Raw genomic sequence first — 24,091 nt, 5'->3', positions numbered from 1 at the left:
TCAAGATCAAAAACTCTGTAAGCTTTCTGACCAGTAGGATAGCCAAGGAGTATACATTTAGATGAACGGGGATCAAATTTTGAAAGATGAGAATTAGGTTTAATCGCAAAACATAAGCAACCTATGGTACGTAGGTGTGAGTAAGATGGGACCTTGTGATATAGAACCTCATATGGAGATTTCCATCCCAAAACATGTGTGGGAAATCGATTGATTAGATAAGTAGCTGCCAAAATTGCATCCCCCCAGAAATAACGAGGAAGTGACCCCTGAAACGTAATGGAATGGGCAACCTCAAGCAAGGACCTATGCTTGCGTTCTACCACTCCGTTTTGTTGTGGAGTGTAGGCGCAACTACGCTGGTGAACAATTCCAGAGTCAAGGAGAAAGTTTGGAAGGAAGAGCTGAGAAATTCACTGCCATTATCAGTGCGAATTGACTGAATTTTCTTACTGAATTGAGTGAGGATTAGTTTGCAGAAATTTTGAAAAATTTCTAAGCATTGGCTTTTATATTTCATAAGAAAGGTCCATGTTGATCTGCTGTAATCATCAACTATCGTCAGAAAATAATGAAAATTTGATATAGTAGGAATTTTGTAAGGACCCCAAATATCGATGTGAACAAGAGAAAAAACAGAGAGTAATTTTATATTGCTAGACTCAAAGGGAAGCTTATGCATTTTCGCGAGAGGACAAATTTCACAAGGTTCATTAGCACCATCATACGGAGGCAAATCAACAATATGTTTCATTGAGGTTCTAGACAGATGTCCAAGACGTTGGTGCCACAAATCTCCCTGGCATTCAGTCAAGGTACAGGAATGAGATTTACACTCAGAAACTGACAACCTCCCTTTCTCTTCAACAATGCAGGACTTAATGATATAAAGGTTCCTAATCAAATGCCTAGTTGCCAATACTCTATTAGTCTTCTGGTCCTGCAGCGTGCAAGAAGACTTTAGAAAACGAAAAAAAATAGGCAAAGAACCACATAATTGTCTCACAGACTGCAAGTTAACAGAGAAGTTGGGAATATGGAGGACTTGTGTGAGAATGATGTTTGAAGTAAGTCTAACAGTACCTATATGGGAAACCGATTGGGTATGTCCATTTGGCAAGTGAATGAGTAAAGGATTAGCAAGCTTATCATAAATACAGAATAAACGAATGTATGCACATATGTGGTTTGTTGCTCCACCATCCACTATCCATGAACTGGAAATTATAGAGTCTGAGCTCAAAGTGTTACCTGCAAAGTTTTCCAATTGAGCATAGTGAACTTGAAGTGGATCAAGAGGTGTTTCATCGTGCATCAATTTCTTCATCTCAGTTCTCACTATGTCTGCAATGTTGGGAATCATTTCTCCAGTAATGGTCCCCTTGGTTTCAACAACAGTTACAGCACTGAAACCTCTTCCTCGCCCCACTGACTTTTTCCTTAGCTCATCCATTTCTTTGTACCAATCTGGAGTGCCGTGTAATTTGAAACATGTGTCTCTAGAGTGGCCAGATTTATGACAATACTCACATACCTGCTGCCTTTTGTCCATCACTGTTTTCTTCCTATGGCCTTGGGCTTTCAACTGAAATGCAGCACCATTGGTTGGCTACATGCTACTAATGCTAACTTGCATCTGTTTTTCAATTCGAATAAGCATCGAAAAAGCCTTGGTGACTGAAGGCACTGGATCCAGTAATAGTATTTGGCTGCGCGCTTGTTCGTAAACTGAATTTAATCCCACTAAGAACTGGATTAGTTGATTAGAAGCTGTCACTTCTGCCATAGCCTTGTTAACATCGCATGTACAGCCAGCCCATACGCACTTTGGTGCGGGAGCAAGACACAATAGCTCATCCCAAAGGCGTTTCAACTTGGTGTAATACTCTGTAATACTCATATTTCCTTGTGTAACTTGCCCAATTTCCCTCTGCAACTGATATATCATGGGGCTATTGCTTTCTCCAAACTGAGCCTCCAATTCTAGCCACAGTTCGCACGAAGAAGCCATATACATAAAAGACTCCGCGAGTTCCTTGGATATACAATTAAGTATCCAGGTCGTAACCATGGAATCGATGCGATTCCAGCGTCTGAATTCATCAGTATTGGTAGGTGGACGGCTCACAGTACCGTCGATGAAATTAAGTTCCATTTTCGCCGTTAAAGGTCTTCTCATTGCTCGATTCCAGGCAAAGTAATTGTTGCCTGTGAGCTGAGCCGATACCATCACCATTCCAGGGTGATCCGAGGACTAAAGCTGCATAAACTCTTGATCAAAACCACCATGTGATGTGGCATCATTACCCAATGAATCAGTAAATTTTGTCGTAGCCATGGCAGAAAAATTTCAACAATATGATGCTAAGAGATATGCAGAGACCTTCACAAGGAAAGCTCTGATACCATGATAAGAAACTAATACAAATGCAGAATAAAATTCTTGTTTGCAGCAAGAATGGAAACTGCTTTCATTCTATCTTCACACCCCAAAAATTACAAAAGAGTTGGGCATAAATACAGAGAAGAAGGGGAAGACGACAAAAAAGAAAAACAGAAAATCTAATCAGAAAACTAATCCTGAACAAACTTAACAAACTGTACACATCACTGCCTACTAGGCGCCATGTCACGCTTACTCAACAACTAGTAAAAATGCAGAAGTAAAGAAACAACAAAAAAAAAAACGTAAAGACAGCAAGCATTCTGCAACTGTAGTTCTTGCTTGCTGATGATGAAGGTGAGTTCTTCAAACTCAACCTAGATGCGACTCGCGTATGATTGCAACATCCGTAATAGACTCGTGTACAACCTATGCTTAATGGTTTTGGATATGGCAGGGAAGTAGTGCTCATTTTTTTAATGGTTTGACCATTTATGTGCCGTAGGGCGCACAAAAGAAATAATTTCAAATTTATTGAAAAAGTTGTCTACGGAAGAGAGGCAGTTGAGTGAGTACAGACAAAGGACATTTGTGCTTGAATTCCTTGACTGAAGAGTGTTTCGAGCTCATCTTGTGGCCCTCGGTGCATTTATACTTTTACTAATTATGTTTATGCTCTGCACTTACGTCGTTTATAGTTGCAAACGAGATAAATCGAACCTTATAATTTTGTGGTATTTTGTGTAACAAAACTTGAGCACAGTCCGTTTTTTTATTGCTGAGTCGGTGCCTGATTTGTTATTGCAGAAGTGTTCATCTAATTTGCACCACTAGTCACTTTTAGGCAGAAATTTATTGTAAATATAAAAAACAGAAGCCAACAAGTATGTGCTAGGGTTTAATGGGATATTATGTTAGTTAATCTTAAATGCAATTCAACCTCTTGTTCAATATGATAATTTGAGGTTTTGAGTCAGCAAAGCAAAATCTAAGTTCATGTTACATTTCTTATTTTGTCGATCCATGTTTTCATGGTTATATATAAGATTTTGCATGGTTTCTCGTGGATAAGTTTGGCATCTTGTACTATTTTCACAAGCAATATAAGCTTATTATCTTCAAATACAAGAGTTGTTTGTATCCCCTACCATGGAAAAATTAAATTACATTAATCTGTCTTTTTCATTTGATTTTGATTGTGAATGATTTTTTTCGTATTTTTTGTAATTTTTTATACATATATCTACAATGTTGAACCATGGCCTTAACATATGGATATTTGTCATTGTTTGTAATGCATTGCCTCTTGTTAGAATGTAACTTGTTCATAGTTTATTTCATTTTTTCTTGTTTGACATTGTTAGCTATTGCTACTTGTTTTATATCAATACCAATCTATACAAACTATACACATATATTTGTACTTGTATTAATTTTTCTAAAATCATACATAATTACATGCCAATTCGAATCCCGTTGTTGGTTGACAAGATATATGTTGGTTTTCACAGGAGAAAACAAGGATAATCCAGCCATTAACACAGAGAATAGAAGCTGCAACTGTACTGATTCAATATTCCAGAAAAACTGAAGCAGAAGAATGATGGGAACTTGAAGCCGTGTTTAAATACAAAGGCAAAAACTAACTCAAAAAACCACCTGTAACAAACTAACCACCTCATCTATGACTTGGACCAATAAGCAGCAGAATAAATGACAAGTGCACCACGTCACTAATGTGGAACAAAAAGAACAAAACAGAGCTATAAATCGCACTTCTAACATACAACATCTACCCACCGTCAAATAGAAAAGAAATAACATCATCTTCATCTTCAACCTCTATAACAGCAGTAGCAGTAGCAGCCTTATCTTCCATTGCTAAAACATCTCCAAGCTCAACAGCCCCCCCACAAGTGGGACTTGGATGCAGAGCAGCAAGGCCCAAATGTCCAGTAAAAATGCAAACGTCTTGAGACGCAGTGATTTCATAAAAATGTCGACAAGTTGCAGAGAGCTACGAATGTGCAGGGGAGTCAAGAAACTATCCTTGTACACAGAACGAACAACGTGACAATCAATCTCAGTGTGCTTCGTCCACTCATGAAAAACGGTATTGACCATAATGTGCAAGGCCGCCTGATTATCACAAAACAAACGAACAGGGAGGGGCAATGTAATGTCGAAGTCAGACAACAAATAAGATAACCATTTAAGTTCACAAACAGTAGCGGCCATGCTCCGATATTCCGCTTCTGCAGTAGAACGAGATACCGTAGACTGTTTCTTGGTCTTCCATGAGACCAAAGCAGCACCCAAAAAAATGCAATAACCAGTAAGCGATCGACGAGAATCAGTACACGATGCCCAATCGGCATCACAATATGCAGTGAGTTCAAAATTGTAAGTGGCAGGGAAGAACAAACCTTTAGAAGGCTCACCCTTAAGATACCGAACCACATGTAAGGCTGCTCTCCAATGAGCATCACACGGGCGAGTGAGGAATTGACTTAATTGTTGCACCGAATGAGATATTTCAGGGCGAGTAAAGCCCAAGTATAATAAACGGCCAATTAAACGGCGATACTGATTAGGTTGAGAAAGCAGAGCACCAGAAGCAGTGGTAAGTTTGAGACCCAAAGGAAAAGGCGTACTAACAGATTTTGCAGACGACATTCCGGTATCCTTAATGATATCACGAACATACTTAGTCTGAGCTAGATAAAGTCCATCAGAGCTTCGCGCAATCTCAAGGCCAAGGAAGTAACATGCGTTACTAAGATCTTTGATGGTGAAGAGTGAGTGCAAGTAGTCTTTCACAGTCTGAATTAGTTCCAAGGAAGGCGTTGTAACGATGATATCATCCACGTAGACAAGAAGAGCTAGAAGTCCGTTGTCTGTCTTCTTAGTAAAAAAACAGTGGTCATAGGCAGACTGCGTGAAACCAAACTCTGTGAGTTTAGCCGTGAGCTCGATATTCTACTGTCGAGAGGCTTGCTTCAAGCCGTAAAGTGATCGCTGCAATTTGCAAACAAGACCTTCCTGGACAGGATAACCTTCGGGCGGCTTCATGTACAAGTCCTCTTCCAAATAGCCGTGCAAGAGCACATTGTTCACATTCATCTGTTGTAAAGGCCAATTATGAGCAGCAGCTATAGATAAGAACACACGTACTGTGACTGGCTTCTCGACCGGAGAAAAATTTTCCGTATAGTCTACCCCAGGAATTTGAGTGAAGCCTTTCGCCACAAGGCGTGCTTTGTAGCGCTCCACAGAGCCATCAGCCCGTAGTTTAGTCTTGTACACCCACTTACACCTTATGGGCTTCTTCCCTGCTGGTAAAGGAGTACGAATCCAGGTGTGATTGTCTTCTAAGGCAGTGAGCTCGGCCTTCATAACATCAATCCATTCTTGGTGTCGCGTAGCCTCTTGAAACGACTTAGGTTCTTGCAAAATTGACACAGGGGCTACAAAAGATGTATATGCAGCATTAGAAGGATGAACAATGTGAGGATTAGATGTGACAGATACAAAATCATCGAGCCATAAAGGTCTACGAGTAACTCTACTAGAGCGACGGACAACGGGAGAAGGTGATTGTTCAGGCGCTGAAACAGGAGTTGAGGCAGGAATGTGTTCAGAGGGAGTATGCTGAGATATAGAGGGTTGAGTATGGTCTGGATGTAAGTGTAAAGGAACTGTGGAATCCAATGGAAAACCATAGGCAAAGGCAAGGTAGTATCAAGTGCTGCAGGAGCTTGAGAAAAAGGAAAAACTTCTTCATAGAACTGCACGTCCCTGGAAAATAGAACAGAATGAGATTCTATATCAAAAAATTTGTAGGCTTTCTGATGCATCGAGTAGCTAATGAGTATACATTTTAAGGCTCGAGGATGGAATTTTGACTTGTGGGGATTTATGTTGGTACCAAACACAATGAACCAAAGGTACGTAGATGAGCATATTCAGGACAGTATCCATGTAGCAATTCAAAAGGTGTTTTCAATGCTAACAGTTTACTTGGGGTCCTACTGATCAAAAAGGTAGCCGTAAGGATTGCATCTCCCCAGAATTTAATGGGAAGAGATGCCTGAAAAAGAAGTGCTCTAGCTACGTTTAATAAATGTCTGTGTTTTCTCTCGACCCGACCGTTTTGTTGGGGAGTGTATGTGCATGAAGACTGATGAATAATGCCTAACTTGGAACAAAGGGATTGACACTCATGATTCATGAATTCTGAACCATTATCAGATTGCAAGATTTTAATTCTCCTATCAAACTGATTAAGGATCAAGGAACAAAAATGTTTCAAAGTTGTAAGTACTTGGGATTTTTGTTTGAGTACGAATGTCCAAAGGCACCTCGAGTAATCATCTAACAAAGTTAAGATATATGTTCCGCCCAACAGATTAAGAGCAGCATACGGACCCCATAAGTCGATGTGAATAAGCTCAAACGGAACACTAGAATGAGACACACTAGTTGGAAAAGGAACACGAGTTTGCATTGCTTTGTGGCAGACTTCACAGGGAATTTGATTAGCATCAAAATACTAAGATCAATGTCAACTAAACGTTTAACTGCTTGTAATGAAGCATGTCCTAAACGCTTATGCCATAAGCTCGAAGTACAATTTACAGAACCAAGACTATGTTTAACAGCAGCAATAGCAGAGGTGAAACAGGAAGGATGTTGTCTAAAAATATAGAGATTGTTGAATAGATGAGCTATGGACTTGGTCGTCTTATTTTCCAGATCCTGCAAGAAACAAGTGTCTTTAGTAAAGTGAAGTTGGTAATCCGTATGGCTGCAGAGTTGGCTAACAGAGATTAGATTGACAGAAAAATGTGGAACAAAGAAAACATTGTTCAAGGTAATATCATCATTTAATTTGACCATACCCACATATTGAACTTGATTTCTGGAACCATCTGGTAAGTATATGAAATGAGGATTAACAGGTTTAACAAAAGAATGGAACAATGCAATGCTAGCACATACATGGTTGGTAGCCCCCGTATCAATGATCCAAGTACTCAAATCGATACAAGAAGGCTTAGCAACGTTACCTGCAAACTCTTCTTCAAATTGTGCGAAGTTTGCGTGATTGGTAATTGGATCCGGGGAAACATTCGCCTTTCTCAGCAATTCAAGCAACTGATTCATCATCTCTGCAGCATTGCCCTGTGTATCATCACCTTTAGCATCAATATTCGCTGCAAATGAACGCCCCTTTTTCTTACGATCATTGAGTGACTTGTACCAATCAGGTACTCCATGTAATTGAAAACAGGTTTCTTGCCCATGCCCCGGTTTATGACAGTGAGAGCACATCAAACTCCGTTTGTTTGCAATAAACTTCTTTTTCTGTGCATATCTATCATCCTCCCTCTTGTTCCCTTTCAAATTCAGCTGGTAAGCCATATTATTAGAATTCATATCAATAGATGTATGGATTGCTCTCTGTTGCTCAACACTGAAGATCATCGAAAATGCCTTTTCCACATTAGGTAGCGGATCGAGCATGAGAATCTAACTTCGTTCATTATTGAAGACTTCATGAAGACCCATAAAAAATTGCATTAGCTGCGTCAGTGAAGCTAATGCATCGATTTCTTCGTTGATCCCGCAGCTACAACCCCCACACTTGCACTTTGGTGGTGGTGCCAAACAATTGAGCTCGTTCCAGAGCTTCGTTATCTTAGTCAAGTATGCCGTGAGATTCAAGTCCTGCTGTGCCATTGAGGACAGTTCCCTCTATAGTTGATAGATTAAAGGTCCGTTACTCCGTCCGTATCGCGCCTGTATCGCGAGCCAAAGCTCTCGCGAGGTGTTGCAGTACATAAAGGATTCCACTATGTCCTTAGACATAGAATTCCACGACCATGAGATCACCATCAGATCAACGCGCCTCCATTGCTCAAAAATAACCGATCCTGCAGCTGGTTTGGGAAAAGAACCATCTATGAAGCCAAGCTTCATTTTGGTTCCAAGAGAAACATACACTGCTCGTCGCCAAACCAAAAAATTAGTGCCATACAACGGTAAGGAAGTCAGTGATAATTGTGCGTGTTCAGAAGGATGGATGGATAAAACATCCTTCTCGTACTGAGAGGCCATTTCACCGGGTCTCTGTCCCATCGTCGATGAAGCTACTTCATCCGCCATCATTCGAGAGGTAAAAGCGAAATCAACGCAATGTATCACACAGAGACCTTCACGAAGAAGGCTCTAATACCATGTTGGTTTTCACAGGAGAAAACAAGGATAATCCAGCCATTAACACAGAGAATAGAAGCTGCAACTGTACTGATTCAATATTCCAGAAAAACTGAAGCAGAAGAATGACGGGAACTCAAACCCGTGTTTAAATACAAAGGCAGCAACTAACTCAAAAAACTACCTGTAACAGACTAACCACCTCATCTATGTCTTGGACCAATAAGCAGCAGAATAAATGACAAGTGCACCACGTCACTAATGTGGAACAAAATGAACAAAACAGAGCTATAAATCGCACTTCTAACATACAACATCTACCCAACGTTAAATACAAAAGAAATAACATCATCTTCATCTTCAACCTCTATAACAGCAGTAGCAGTAGCAGCCTTATCTTCCATTGCTAAAACATCTCCAAGCTCAACAATATATACTAGCTAACAACCATTTCCATAAATAACTGGCTAGCATGTCGTATCTAATTATATGTTGATATTGAACACAAGTGCTATATGGAAATCTTTCAACTGTACTTTTTGCAATTCTATTTCATATGGTCTATTCGATTGTAAATGCTAGGTTGAATTTTGTGTCGGAACTGCAAGGTCAAGTCTCAATTACTGCCACTTTTTTCCACTATATAAACCCATACATTGGCATTGAGTTCTTTATCAAACTTCGACATCTATTGCATTCTCTCCTTTACCATTTTGTTTCTTACTAGCCTTCAGTCAAAACCTCTAAAAAGCATGGCACATGATTGCTTTTACACCAAAATGAGCTGTTTTATAGTGCACACTGGACGATTGAGGTCGAATCCACATTTGTCGACTTGTTGCTCGAACACCTCAAAAAGAATAACTTTCATATAGATTGGGTCAATTGTCATGCCGTTATGAGCACATTGTTTGACATCAACTCTAAACATGATACGTGTTTGTTGTATTCATATCGCCAAAATAAGTTGACAAAGCTTAAGCATCGATTTTGCACATTCCGGTGGATCACTAACTTGGCTTCAGTGGAATGGGATTCTAAGATGAAAAGTCTCAAAGCCGATGGTTATGTGTGGGAGCAAATATCAAAGGTATAGTAATTTGATGATCCATTCCACCAGAAATATGGGGTCACTATATATTTCAATTTCTAATATTATAATATTTTTGTAGGCACGAAGGACAGCAGGGCATATGTTAATGTGCCCGAGTTGCATTGGGATGCTATGTGCATATTATTTGGGGCTGATCAAACTTTTTCTTTTGCAGACATTGACGTCGAGTTCTACAATCTCAGTGAAACATGCCTGGACGAATGGGTGGGTTAATGAGTGCCTATTGGTTGAAGTCTAGAACGCTTAGAGTATATATTGAAGTATATATATATTTTTATAATATTGTGCCTCGTTAAAATGCTATTTTTCGAACCAAAAACCCTCTCGTGGAAGCTCCTTTCTTTTTTAGTTTATATTTTGATTTAGGAGCTTTGAAGTTATGATCCAAGTATGTAGTTTTAATATTAAGCAGCCATGACCTATGATATAAGTACTTTTGTTTAAAATGGTCCTGCCTATTTTTGTCTTTTTATTCTTCTTATTTAGTATGACAGTTTTGATAACTTATTAGAATTTCTCATTAATTAATAATAAATACAACGGGTGAATAGCAATTTATCCTCTGTGATATTAAAAATGAGCACATTACCCCCTATGAAAAAAATATAGCAATTTACCTTCTTATACTTTTTAAAATGATACAATTTACCTCCTTATATAGGGAGGTAGATTGCTTCATTTTAAAAATCATAGGGGGTAAATTGTTGTATTTTAAAAAATATAGGGAGGTAAATCGCTATTTACTTTTTTACAAAGGGGTAATTTGCTCATTTGCGATATCACAAGGGGGTTATTTGCATTTTTTCCTAAATACAACTGTACTACACGGTTTAATTTTCGGCCACAAAAGTTTACTTGTATATGGTTGAAATGCTATAGCTATCTAATTTTAATCTTGTAATTTAGGACCCGTAAAATGTTATATAATATAGCATATGAAAATAATTTAAATGGCATTGACATGAATTTGTTATTATTAACGTCTATTTTTACAAGTCCCAGTACAAAATACTTCACCATTTTTTTATTACTGAGCGGTTTAATTATAGCTAAGTAATTTCATTTTGCATATAAGACTCGTACGTCATATGCATATAGTAATTGAAAAAAAAAGTATATGAATTTTATAATTATTAAAATAAGATTACAATAGTCTACGTGTAAATGACTAAGCTAAAAAAAAAATTACAATAATTAACTTATAGAGGACCTTATTCTTAAAATTACGAACATTTTAAGTTTCAGGGCGCATAATACATAACATAATTTTTTAAAATGCGTTATGTTATAGCTAAGTAACCTTAATTCGCATATACGACCTTCACTTTAGCGAGTATAAAATATTCCTCAAGTTCTTTCTTACGAATGAACTCTTTATATAGATTAAAAAAATTGATCATTTTGTGGAATAATGAACCTATTAAAACATATTATAAATTAAAAATAAATATGATGAAAGAAAATCATAAATCACAATAAGTGGGGCATAAAAATAAAAATTAAAAGTCGAACGGTCATATAATGGAGACTATAATAAAATGAGGTCATTAGTAAAATTTTTGAAATAATTAGTTTTTGAAAATAATTTAAAATAAGAAAATTTTAAAGCTTATTATTTAAACACTTTCCTCCAAAATATTAGTCCAGTAATATAGGAAAATAACACCAATTATACCAATGAATATTCATTATCTTGATGTTTACAGCAAAATATATGTTGTGTTTGGATTCCAGTCAGCGCATTTTTTAAGATAAGATAAAGTATATTTAATGTTTATTTTTGTGTTTTTACATCTTATTTGCGTATTTTTTTATTTTTCAACTTTCTATATATAATATATATATATTTATATATATACATAATATAAAACAGACATGATTTGACAATAAACAGTAATTTTTGTCTCCAAAAAATACAACATTAAACATAAATATATTCATATATAAAAATATATATTTTGATAATGAACAGTGATTTTTGTCCCCCAAATTCCAACATCAAACCTACACCACTTATTTTAAAATATTTTAAATTACTCCAAAATACAAATCCAAACATATCACCTATTTTCAACACACACTTATTTATCTTTATTTCTCTCTCTATTTTTAAAACACAAAACAAAACAACTAAAACACAAATCCAAACGGGAAGAAATTTTTTTCATGCTTTACGGGGATATCAATTTAGTAAAATATTTGTAGTTGTATTTGTTCTTACACATGATTTTTATAAAATTTGTAGGTCACATTCCTATTTGAAAAAGGGATTTGATTATCTAAACCATATCAATAACAATGAATATCAACCAGTATTTGATACTCCGTACTAACATATCAATTGCCATCTAAATATTGTCTACTATAAAAGAAGTAATATATATTCCATTTTTTTTTATATGGCTGCACACACTTTAAAACAAAGCAACACACTATCATAATGTTTGGATTTATTTTTTAAGTATTTTATTGTATTTTGTGGAGATAGAGAGAGAAAAACAAAGATAAATAAGTGTGTGTTAAAGATAATATGTATGTTTGGATTTATTTTTTAAAATAATTTAAAATAAGTATTGTATGTTTAATGTTGTATTTTGGGAGACAAAATTTACTATTTGTTGTCAAATTAAGTCTTTTTTATATATTTTTATGTATATGTATGTGTATATATATATGTATGTATTTATGCTAAAATAGTTTAAAACACTTAGATAAAATATATATTTTTTAAAGATGAAAAATATTGTGTATATTTTGACTCGTCTCGAAAATAATTTAAAAATGAAAACAAACATAATGTACAATGCCTATTAATGTTGTGTCTGCTTCCAAAAATTCTTCCCGGTTGTGACCCATTACAATGGGTATACTTTAATATCATGTCTACATCAAATGACAAGACAGGATAGTGTACTCAATCCCTGCCGATGGGATTACTCAATGCAAAGCTGCCACCACACTTTTGATTGTAGCAGCAACTATAAACGTTGTGTTTGAATTTGTGTTTTAGTTGTTTTGTTTTGTGTTTTGAAAATAGAGAGAGAAAAATAGAAATAAGTTAGTGTGTGTTGAAAATAGATGATATGTTTGGATTTGTGTTTTGGGGTAATTTAAAATATTTTAAAATAAGTGGTGTAAATTTGATGTTGGGATTTGGGAGACAAAAATCACTGTTCATTGTCAAATCATATATTTTTATATATAAATATTTTATGTTTAATGTTGTATTTTTGGGAGACAAAAATTACTGTTTATTGTCAAATCATGTCTGTTTTATATTATATATATTATATATGTAAAGTTGAAAATAAAAAAAACACGCAGATAAGGTGTAAAAACACAAAAATAAACATTCGATGTGTTTTATCTTGTCTCGAAAAACGCAAAGAGTGGAATCCAAACAAAGCCAAAATTTTCCTTCTTCTTCTCCTCGATAAATTCGTCTTCAATTGCAGAAAAATGCAATGATCATCCCTTGACACTTGGTGTAAATATATACTCCTTCAATGCGTATTAATTGGAGTAGTTGAAACAACTCCAACAACAATAGAACTGCAGTAACCTTCTTCCTCCATATCACCCTTGGGCTTCTAATTTCTATTTTCCATCAATCATGAGTGGTCCGAGGTAGAGGTAATGGTGCTCATGCATGTCCTAAGACCACAAAATCGATACTTCTATACGTATCGGTGGTCGAAGAAGCACGATAATGCGTTCATTCGTGCGCTCTACTATCAAGCTGGACTCGGGCATAAGCAAGTCTCACACACTCCTAACCAACATTCTCTGATATATGCCCCTGCTGTTATAAACTCGGGTTTCGGGTTGAATTTTCACTATAATACCATCAAGAACTGGTTGGAACATCTATGTTTACGGTATCAGACTTTTGATCGCACCCTAAAAGGAATGTGGCGCATGCATTTGATGAGGACTGGGATACAATGACCAACGTAAGTTTATTCATATAGGTTCTTATGAATCGTAATTTTGTTTATGTTAAAATATTTTTCATTATCTTAATAACGATTTACTGTGACAAGAGTCATCTTTTCGCCTAATCAGGAGCTCGAATTCGCTAATGCATGCTGCAGCAAAATATGTCCGCTACAGTCCATGAATATTGAAAACATGCATTGGCAGTTCAGTCATGGCCGTCTCCACGTCTCGGCTGGATCACCTTCTCCGCCCCTCCCTTAGACTGCCTTCTTGTGTTGATCTCTACTTTATTCGTTACGTAAGTTATTATGACTCTACTATTTCAAAATTCCAATTCATCTTTGGTTTTTACTGAAAATTTTTACGTAATGATATACTCAATTTCAGTGATATATTCTTCAATCTATTTTAAGGTTTACCTTTTATTTGCTTATGTCATTGTGCTTGTTTTGAATTTCTCTTTTTGCAGCTGCAATAATTTTTCCTTTTTCTGTTGTAGCAGATTTGCTAGATCCCATCAAATGGAAATGGTTAGTATTTCTCTCTTAGTTTGTTGATGATTTCTTGATAGAAAACTGGAGCTTGTTTGGTTGTGTTTTCAACGAGATTTTTTTCTATTTTTCATTGTTTGAGAAGGTGAGAATTTGTTTGGTTTGTGCTATTTTTAGTGAGAATGCATTCCCAATTCATTTCTCAATTTCAAATTTATAAAGGTCTAAATAGAGTTGTCATAGTTGTTTTTTCTTGTCCGCAAGTACTTGTTTTTTTCCCATCAATTACAATTGCTTTTCGCTCCCAACCGTTCCTTTCAATGGAATTTTCAAACATAACCAGCTCTCCTCCTCCTTTCCATTCCCCGGAAACTTGCCCGTCGATCCATCCTTTTTTTACTACCGTCGAATCCTGTGGTTCGAACAACGAATTCATTTGTCGGAAGAGAAAGCGCGGCACTCGAAATAAGGTGAGCTCTATACCGACAGATTTTTTCGTTCATCATGGTATGATTTTTGTCCCCGTTGCTGCTGTCGCAAAGAATATGAAAGCAGCTGCCAAACCATGTTCTTCTTGAGTAAACTTGTTTGGATCCCTCAGTGTGTGTTCATGTTTTACTGAACTTCTTCTTGTTAGTATATTTTATGGTTAAGCTTTTGGGATTCCGCACCTTAGTGAAAAATTCAAATACAGTACAGTTTTTTGTTGTCCACAGAGAATGCCGGTGCAACTCGAGTTAATTAATTTTTTATTATAAAAAAATTATTTTATTATAATTTCTTTTAATTAACTAACATAAACATGATGAGTCGCGATTTGAAATCGCGACTCGTCATTAAAATAAGGCCAAAAATTGTAAAATACGTGAAGTTGGGATTCTGAATCCCGATTTGGTATTTTTTTCCTTTTTTTGTTAATTATATTTATATAATTTAATTTATATATAATTAATTTTAACAACATATTAAAATCTAAAAATTAATAATAAATAATTTAATGTATATTTTCCAAAATATCAAAATTGTGTTGTCAAATTATTTATTATTAATTTTTGAATTTTTGTATGTTGTTAAAATTAATTATATATAAATTAAATTATATAAATATAATTAGACAAAAAAAAGAAGGAAAATATCAAGTCGGGATTCTAAATTCCGACTTCAGGTAGTTTGCAATTTTTGGCCTTATTTTAATGACGAGTCGCGATTTCAAATCGCGACTCGTCATGTTTATGTTAGTTAATTAAAAAAAATTATAATAAAATAATTTTTTTTATAATAAAAAATTAATTAACTCGGTGCAACTCTCACTAAATTTTATCTAAATTGTTTCTTTCAATTGTTGTCGGATTATTGAGTTTGTTAATGTTTTCTTTTCACTTGTTTATTGAAAGCAGCTGCCAGTTGCAAAACCATGTTCTTCATCCAAAATTTTGTTTTGATTTAAGATGTGTGTTTGTTTATTTACATTCTTAATTGAGCTATGAAAGAGTGGAACTAGTTTGGGTAAGACTAATATATATATGTATGTATATGTATGTATATGTATATATATATCCTATAAATTGTCAAACATCATATGAAAGCTCACCCATAAATCCTTCAACGACCTTTTTTAGTGAATAATAATTATATCAAAATATTTGGTTTAGAAATTATATTTAGTTTAAATTGGGTTTCGGTCGAACAAGATTTATTTATAATGAATATGTTACACTTATGTGATTTGGTTGTAGTTTAAATAGACTCATCCATAAATTACATCAATATTTGCAAATCGCATTTAATTAATTTAATTTGGCTAAATCTAATTAGAATAAACAAACTCGATGTTAAGGATATTTATTCAATAAATTAAATCAAATTAAATTTTGATAAATCAAAATGTGATAGGTCAAAATGATTTATAAAATACTAAACTAAATTATCGATTTAGTTTTAATATTTATTGAATTTCTTTTGCTAATACGAATGGTTTGTATAAAAAATTGAAAAAATAATAAAAGTATTAAAAAATAATTAAAAAATACATACAAAAATAGTTACATTAAGATAATTGACAAATACATATTTACATAAAAAAAATACAAAGTTATGAGTTATGATTTGTCCAATACTGAATGAAAATAGGGGGAAATAGAGCACTCAATCTGGTTGATTTACTCAGTGTATACGGGCTGATGTTTTTTGGTTGATTACTTGAAGAAATAGTTGTTTTTTGTTTCTAATTCCATCTAATAGTGATTGAATTGCAATTTTGTATTCTGCATAACTATATACAAATGTTTTCCATCATGAAATTCTTGTGAAGAAATGCTTTATAGTCTACATTTGTTGCTTGTTTTCGATTATTTGTTTGTTAATCTATTAATACTTTAGATATTTTAGCAACATACATTGTAACTTTAACATGGTAGATGAGTCGAAAGGGGAAGGAGGCATGTGGTACGTATTCGGAGCCAAAGTCACGGGCTGACGATGCTTGGTAGGATATGCCACAGGTGTCTTTGCTCATTGAATTAATGTGAGCATTACAAGAAAGGACACCTTATCTCATCAATATTTAGTGAGCAAATTTGGCGTGAGATCGGGGTTGAATTGTCCCAACATAATAAAACACAATACACAGTTGCACAGCTTAAAGGTAAAGCTAACAGGCTTCAGATGCTTTGGCGTAAGTTTTATGATTTAGTGTACAAACGGACTTGCTTTGGTTGGGACCCAACAACGTGTACTGTGACTTCCAGTGAGGATCGTTGGGCTGAATGGATCGCGGTAATTGTATTACATTTCTCATGTTAGTTTTTTACATATATTCATAATTTCTTGTCATATGTCAATTAAGTGTGACTGATTATGCAGGCTAATTCGAGAGAGTGTGGCTTGAAAAAGAAGGGTCTTCCTCATTTTGATTTATGTACTGAGATGTTCTCATCTTCTGTGGCCACCGACAGTAATGCCCGTTCCTCTGACATGCCTCCTGTCTTCAACAATGACGATGATGAAGTTGATGTAAGCTATCCTGCAATGGATAGTGGTAATCCACTCTCATCCAGGCTCGAGAAAATTTGGAAGAGCAACAAAAAAACAAATAAGATTTACTATTAAGTGCAAAAAGAAGGGTCTTTCATATGGCTTACATAAAAATCATCCTCCAAATTAACAAATATTGAAAATTATAATTATTTTTCGTTGGTAGGGGGTTCCTTCGGCGGCTGGCATTCGATGAGCTTGCACCATCGTCTTTTGGCGCCTTTGGAACATTTAAGTCCGCATCATCTTTGTCTTCCGAGCTCAACGATACATCCATGCAAATAGAATAAAAAATTACAAAATCAAGCTCGTTATGTGGGGGGGCTGCCATATCTGGAATATCCAGGAAAAGATCATCATCGTCTTCTTCTTCCTCCTCGTCGGGTACTGGACTGTCGAGGTTCTCGTCCTCATCGAAGAGCTCGCACAGCTCTTCCCCTTTTGGCTCGTATGCATTCTGGTAGTATCGAGCCAGTCGCTTTTCCTATTCATTAGCATTCAACAATTATTTTAATAGGAGAAGCGACTGGCTCGATGCTACCGTAATGCGTACGAGCCAAAGTGGGAAGAGCTGTGCGAGCTCTTCGATGAGGATGAGAACCTCGATATTCCGGTACCCGACGAGGAGGAAGAAGAAGACGATGATGATCTTTTTTTGGATATTCCAGGTATGGCAGCCCCCCCAACATAACGAGCCTGCTACTGTCATTTTTTATTCTATTTGCATGGATGCGTCGTTGAGCTCGGAAGATGAAGATGACGCGGACTTAAACGTCCCAAAGGCTACAAAAGACGATAGTGCAAACTCGTTGAATGCCGGCCGTTGAAGGTACCCCCACCAACGGAAAATGATTCTAATTTTCAGATTTTGTTAGTTTAGAGGATAATGTTTATGTAAGCCATATGAAAGACTGTAGGGTGGAAAAGCCCTCAGTGACACTTTAAAATGAATGGCCTAACCAACTATTACACTGATTATGGAGCACAAAGCTCCTTATATAAATACACACCAAAAAAATTAAACAAATTATATTTTAACAAAAGAGATGAGAGGCTTAGATAGAACCAGATCCAGTACTATAACGCCGACAGAAAATCAGCAACAATGTCATAGGGACTCCGACCACCACACACACAGTCAGTCCACGGCTACTCCACAACAGGTTCGTCTCAGATCACAAAGATCTACACTAGTCATAGAGATCCTCACTGAAATATTTCAAGTCTTTTTAAGATAGTAGAAGCACTGTATCATTTGTCGAAGGGGATGACCCCTTTTATAGGGTTGTGAAGAATACATAGAAGGGAAGCCTAGGTGGCTTTCCAAAAGCCATTGTATTGGCTTTGGAAAGCCACCATAAGATCAGAGAAGATCCATGAGAGAAGAGCGGCGCAAGTCAAACGAAGAGGAGAAGGAAGAATACTGCTAGGTTTTTAGAAGATAAGGAATAAATAGGTAGAGACACGGGTCGGGTTACCGGGTGTGGACCGGGTCGGTGTGGCTCAAGCCAAGTGTCGTGTGTTGGGCTTCGCCAGACCGGCTTAACTGAGCATTGGGCCATATACCAACATACTCCACCTTGGACCAATGATCCATAAGGAAACATTGTCCGGAGTTTTTAATTTTGGATCTGGAACTTTCATCATAGCCAAGGGACCCTCCTGCGTGTACCTACACAAAGAACACTATGATAGAAGAAAGGTTAGTCAGGAACTAATCTCAGAATTTTCAAACATGTAATGAACTTATCCACTGGCAGGCTTTTGGTCCTCATATCAATAGGGTTTTCCTCTGTCTTGATCTTTTCTAGTTTTATAACTTCCTTACCAACGATGTCATAGATGAAATGAAATCTAACATCTATATGTTTTGTACGATCGTGAAAAACAGGGTTTTTGCAAAGTTATATAGAGGACTGACTATCCGAAAAGACAACCAACTTTCCTTTTGAAAACTCAATTTCTTTTATAAGACCATCAAGCCAAATGGCTTCTTTGAAAGCTTCGGTTGTGGCAATGTATTCGACTTCAGTGGTTGATAAAGCGACTATGTGTTGTAGTTGGGATTTCCAACTAATGCATGCACCACAAAAGGTAAACACATAAGGTGTAGTGGACTTACGACTATCTCGATCGTTCATAATTTGAGTCCACATAACCAACAAGTTGAGTATAATTAGAATTTCTAGAAAAAGTAATGCCAACATCAATCGATCCATGCAGATATCTAAGCAAAGATTTCAATGCTTCCCAATGAGGTGTACCAGGGTTCAACATGTATCAACTAAGACAACTAATGGCATATGCAATGTCAGACCTTGTGCATACCATGAAATACATGATGGATCCAATGACATTTGAATAAGGAACCCTTTCCATTTTGGCTTTTTCAAAATTCATTTTGGGGGATTGGTCTTTAGAAAGTTGAAAATGTGCAGCTAGGGGTGCCGATGCAGGTTTTGCATTTTCCATGGAAAACTTTTTCAAAACAGACAAGATGTAAGATTTTTGGTTTAAAAGGATGGTAGAGTTTTCTATATTTCTAGAGATGTTCATGCCAAGAATTTGTTTAGCATTTTCAAGATCTTTCATTTCAAAAACATTACAAAGTTGCTTTTGCAAATCATTTATGAGAAGTGGATTAGTGCTAGCAATTAGCATGTCATCAACATAGAGAACAAGGAAGATAGATGAACCAAGTACATGTTTAAAATAATGACATTGATCATAGTGACTTCTAGTGAACTTTAAAGAGTGCATGAATGAGTCAAACTTCTTATTCCACTGTCTCGGTGATTGTTTTAAATCATATAATTTTGATGGTGGCAAATACTTTCACATGACTTATAAATTTTGTCAATATTGTTAATACTTTGATAAAAAAAGCAAGGGGAAGCCGGCCTGGCCTGTCCTAAACTTGGCAAAGATCGATGATGATTATGACAAAGGATTTATTATTCAGGTAATGCAATTTTTGTATTAATTCACAGCTTGTCCTAATATTATTAATCACCTAACAATAATTTAATATAAACATTCTCTTCACTTGTTGGATTCCCTATCGTAATTCTTACAAGAATTTTCTGTCCATGTTCGTTTTCATATTCTTGCTTTTCTTTCTCCTGAATTGTTATCAAATAAAATTACTGAATTATAATAATAAATAGACAAAACATCTTACTATGATATATCTATTGTTTAGATGCAAAAATTAAAAGGATGGGAAAAATTTTGTATATTATCGTACGTGAAACTACCACACTTCAATATTACAGCCCATTATATTAACTTCAATGCACATGTCTACATTTAGCCCATCATGTGAACAAAATTGTTATACCTTAAATGAACGAAACAAACAAAAAAAATGTACTGAAAAAGAAAATGGCAAGACTCATTTTGATTATTTTATAATTTCTCATATTCAATCATTTCGGTCAAACCCTCATATCTAATTCCTGTCATATAAAAAATATATATATATATATTCTTAATTCTCACGCTTATATACCTATATTTGGAAATAACTAATCCAAATATATTTTCAGTTTTCGCACAGAAACCAATAAAGCATTTTTATACAATTGTTTAAAACTGAAAATGAAAACACAACCAAACGAGCTCTTACTATTACATTTCCCATTCTCTTGCCATTTTTCTTACTATTTTTTCTAGTGTTGTTTTCTCTTAATACTTACTAGTGAATAGAACAAAGGAATATACCTTTACTTTTCTCTTAGTGTATCTTGGGTGGATGACAGATTTGCTTGGCTACTGTCTCATATCATTGCTATACTGAAATTAGATGGTTTATTGAAATCAAAATTGTACTATATGCTTGCCCTTATACATTAATCTCTGTGTTTGCAGAAAAGTTTCTCGTGTTTTTCTTATTGTGATTTGTTGATTTAACTAAGTATTTATTATACTAATGATGACAATGATGATGATGAGGATGATGAAAAAGCACTTTGGCTGAACTTGAGTATTTAAGGAAAGAAAAAGCTTGTAAGTTGTGTCTATTAACTGATACTTGTGTCTTTACTAATTATTGCTAATTTATCTTCCATTAATTCCACTGGTATTATTCTTTAATTCTTTTTCATTTATGCATATCAAAGAGTTATATGTGACTATATTGTATTTTGTTGTTTTAGCTCACTTGCATATTGGATTTTACTCTATCTTCTATTCTCTATAGATTGCTTTAGATGAAAACAAAGATTGAACAATGCTGGAGACCATTATGGAGCACTTGCGTAAATGGATGTCCGACAAGTTGAAATATTAGTTATCTTGGAATTTTGTTGGGACACTTTGTGTTGTCTCCAAACTAAATCTTGACACTTATAAATGTCCTATTATGTTCTTTTTGAGACATTTTAAAATACATTAAGTAGTACATATAATTGTCTCCTATATATTTTGAGGCATAAATAAGTGTCTCGAAAGCGTTTTTTATTTTAATTTTTATTTTGATATAGGGACACTTGTTTGTGCCTTGTAAATATATTAATACAAAACATATAAGCATCCCAATAGAATATACTATAGAGGTGTTTTAACTGGCCCAAATCTTGCTATACCAATGTATGCGACACTTACACTAAGTGTCCCAAAAATTATAAGCCACCCAATATGCAACATTTTGATGCATTTTTTTATGCTTCGATAGTAGTTCGCTTTGAAGGAGAACCCGACTGGATCGAGTTGGTTGCAATTTTCGAACTCGATGAGCCAGCGAAACGAGCCAAGGAATATGTAAACTTGTCAAGTGAATCAGAGGGCTCAAATTAGTAGATGTACTGATAGTTGAATATGTATGTGTGAAGTGGGAATGAAGATGTTGGTATTATAAGCGGTGCATTCTGTTAAATGTTCTTCTTGTAATGTTCGCAGTCTCAGTTTAATGTATTGTGATTTTATGCTATTATGTTGTGTTACGTAGATTTGGGTGCTATTAGTAAAACATATCGCATAGATGTATCCATTATTATTTCTTGCTTCGAAACTATCATATATCTGTTTGCCAAAATGGAATACAAAATTTGCAAAACATGGTGGTTATATATGTTGAATTCAATTGAGGGAAACAAATATCACAGTGGCAGCCATAGGAAGAATTTTGTATTTTTTGTAATTTCTGTGTCTAATATACAGAGCAAGAAGATGATCGAATATATATATATATATATATATAAAGACTTCCAAGTAACTACCACCTAATAGAATAACTGACTAGGCACTGACGTGGCCCAATGGATTGCGAATAAATGAGTCAGCGTACAACTGAAATACAAGACTTAAAATTGAAGAAAACGTGCTAGGCAAAAAACGATTTATCCTGCGTCAATGAAGCCAGTATCTCCTTCACTCTGATCACCATCTTCTTCGAACTCTGAGTCCTGCAGCTGCTTTGTCTGTTGCTACTGCTGCTGCTGAGGTATTCCATCATCCCCCCACAAGTGGGACTGGTGTCGAAGAGAACCAGACCCAACTTGGACCGAATCAAAGCAAAGGACTTCAACGGCAGAGACTTCGTGAAGATGTCGGCAAGTTGAAGCGAGCTAGAAACAAAGGAGGGAGAAATAAACCCCTCCTTGTACGCATCACGAACCAAGTGGCAATCCAACTCGATATGTTTAGTACGTTCATGGAACACGGGATTGACAAGAATGTGCAGCATGGCCTTATTGTCACAGAATAAATAAATGGGAAGAGACAGGGGAATGTCAAATTCAGCAAGAATGTAAGACAACCAACGAAGCTCATAGACAGTGGCCGCGAGACTGCAATATTCAGCTTCGGCAGTGGAACGGGAGATGGTAGGCTGCTTTTTAGTCTTCCAAGACACCAGAGCATCACCGAGGAAGACGCAAAATCCAGTAAGGGAGCACTTAGAATCAACACAAGATGCCCAATCTGCGTCGCAAAAGGCACGAAGAGCAAATGAATTCTAAGCAAGAAAGAAAAGGCCCTGGGAGGGGCACCCTTAAGGTAACGGACAACGTGAAGGGCTACGTGCCAATGAGCATCACAAGGCTGCGTAAGATACACCGATTGAGAAAATTTCGGGGGCGAGTGAAGCCCAAGTACAACAACTGCCCAACAAGACGTCTGTAAGAGTTCGGATAAGGAAACAGAGCACCAGAAGCTGAAGATAGTTTAAGACTTGTGGGCGGCGGAGTGGAGACAGATTTCGCCTGAACTAAACCAGTGTCGCGAATGATGTCCATGATGTATTTAGTTTGCGATATGAAAATGCCTGAATCACCACGGGCGATCTCCAAGCCAAGGAAATAACGAGTGTCGCCTAAGTCTTTGATCGTGAACAACCTGTAAAGATAAGTTTTTACCTGAGATATATCGGCAATAGAAGGCCCAGTCACCAAAACATCATCAACATATACAATTAAGGCCATAGGACCCAAGGGAGAAGGCTTGAGGAACAGGCATTGGTTGTGAACAGACTGCCTAAAACTGAAATCAGTGAGCTTGCGAGTAAGGCCGTAAAGAGAACGCTCCAGTTTGCAAACCAAATTAGGAGCTGCAGCATACCCATCAGGCGGCGTCATGTAAATGTCCTCATCGAGGTTGCCATGGAGGAACGCGTTGTTGATATCCATCTGCTGAAGAGGCCAACCATTCGCATCGCATAGATAATAATTACCTAGTGGTGGTGAGGCTGAACAAGTGGTGGTTTGGTGGTGGTTGGTGGTGGAAGGTTTAGTGTGTACTACCACTTAAGTTGTCATGAGTGATTTTTGATACTTAAACATATTTATTAATCAATTATACTCTTTTTTTTAGTTTAAAACTCACTCGGAGAAACTGCTTCTATTTTATTTAATCAACCATTATAATGCGCTACTTGCTTATTTGTTGAATATGTGTATGATACTTTTCTTATTA

At 36.0% G+C, this 24,091-nt stretch overlaps 1 protein-coding gene across 1 annotated transcript; it reads right to left on the bottom strand.

The window, feature by feature from the left end:
• On the bottom strand, positions 1,610-2,236 carry LOC110012911. The gene has a single exon (XM_020698047.1). The coding sequence runs from the start codon at positions 2,234-2,236 to the stop codon at positions 1,610-1,612; it is 627 nt and encodes a 208-aa protein (XP_020553706.1).

The sequence above is a fragment of the Sesamum indicum genome, linkage group LG11 (assembly GCF_000512975.1).
Source record: "Sesamum indicum cultivar Zhongzhi No. 13 linkage group LG11, S_indicum_v1.0, whole genome shotgun sequence".
Taxonomy (NCBI): domain Eukaryota; kingdom Viridiplantae; phylum Streptophyta; class Magnoliopsida; order Lamiales; family Pedaliaceae; genus Sesamum; species Sesamum indicum.
Note: the sequence above shows the minus strand (reverse complement) of the source record. Positions and strands in the feature narration are given on the sequence as shown.

Bases quoted from the DNA above. Each gene is read 5' to 3' on its own strand.
- LOC110012911 (XM_020698047.1), bottom strand. From the start codon at position 2,236: ATGGTGATGGTATCGGCTCAGCTCACAGGCAACAATTACTTTGCCTGG.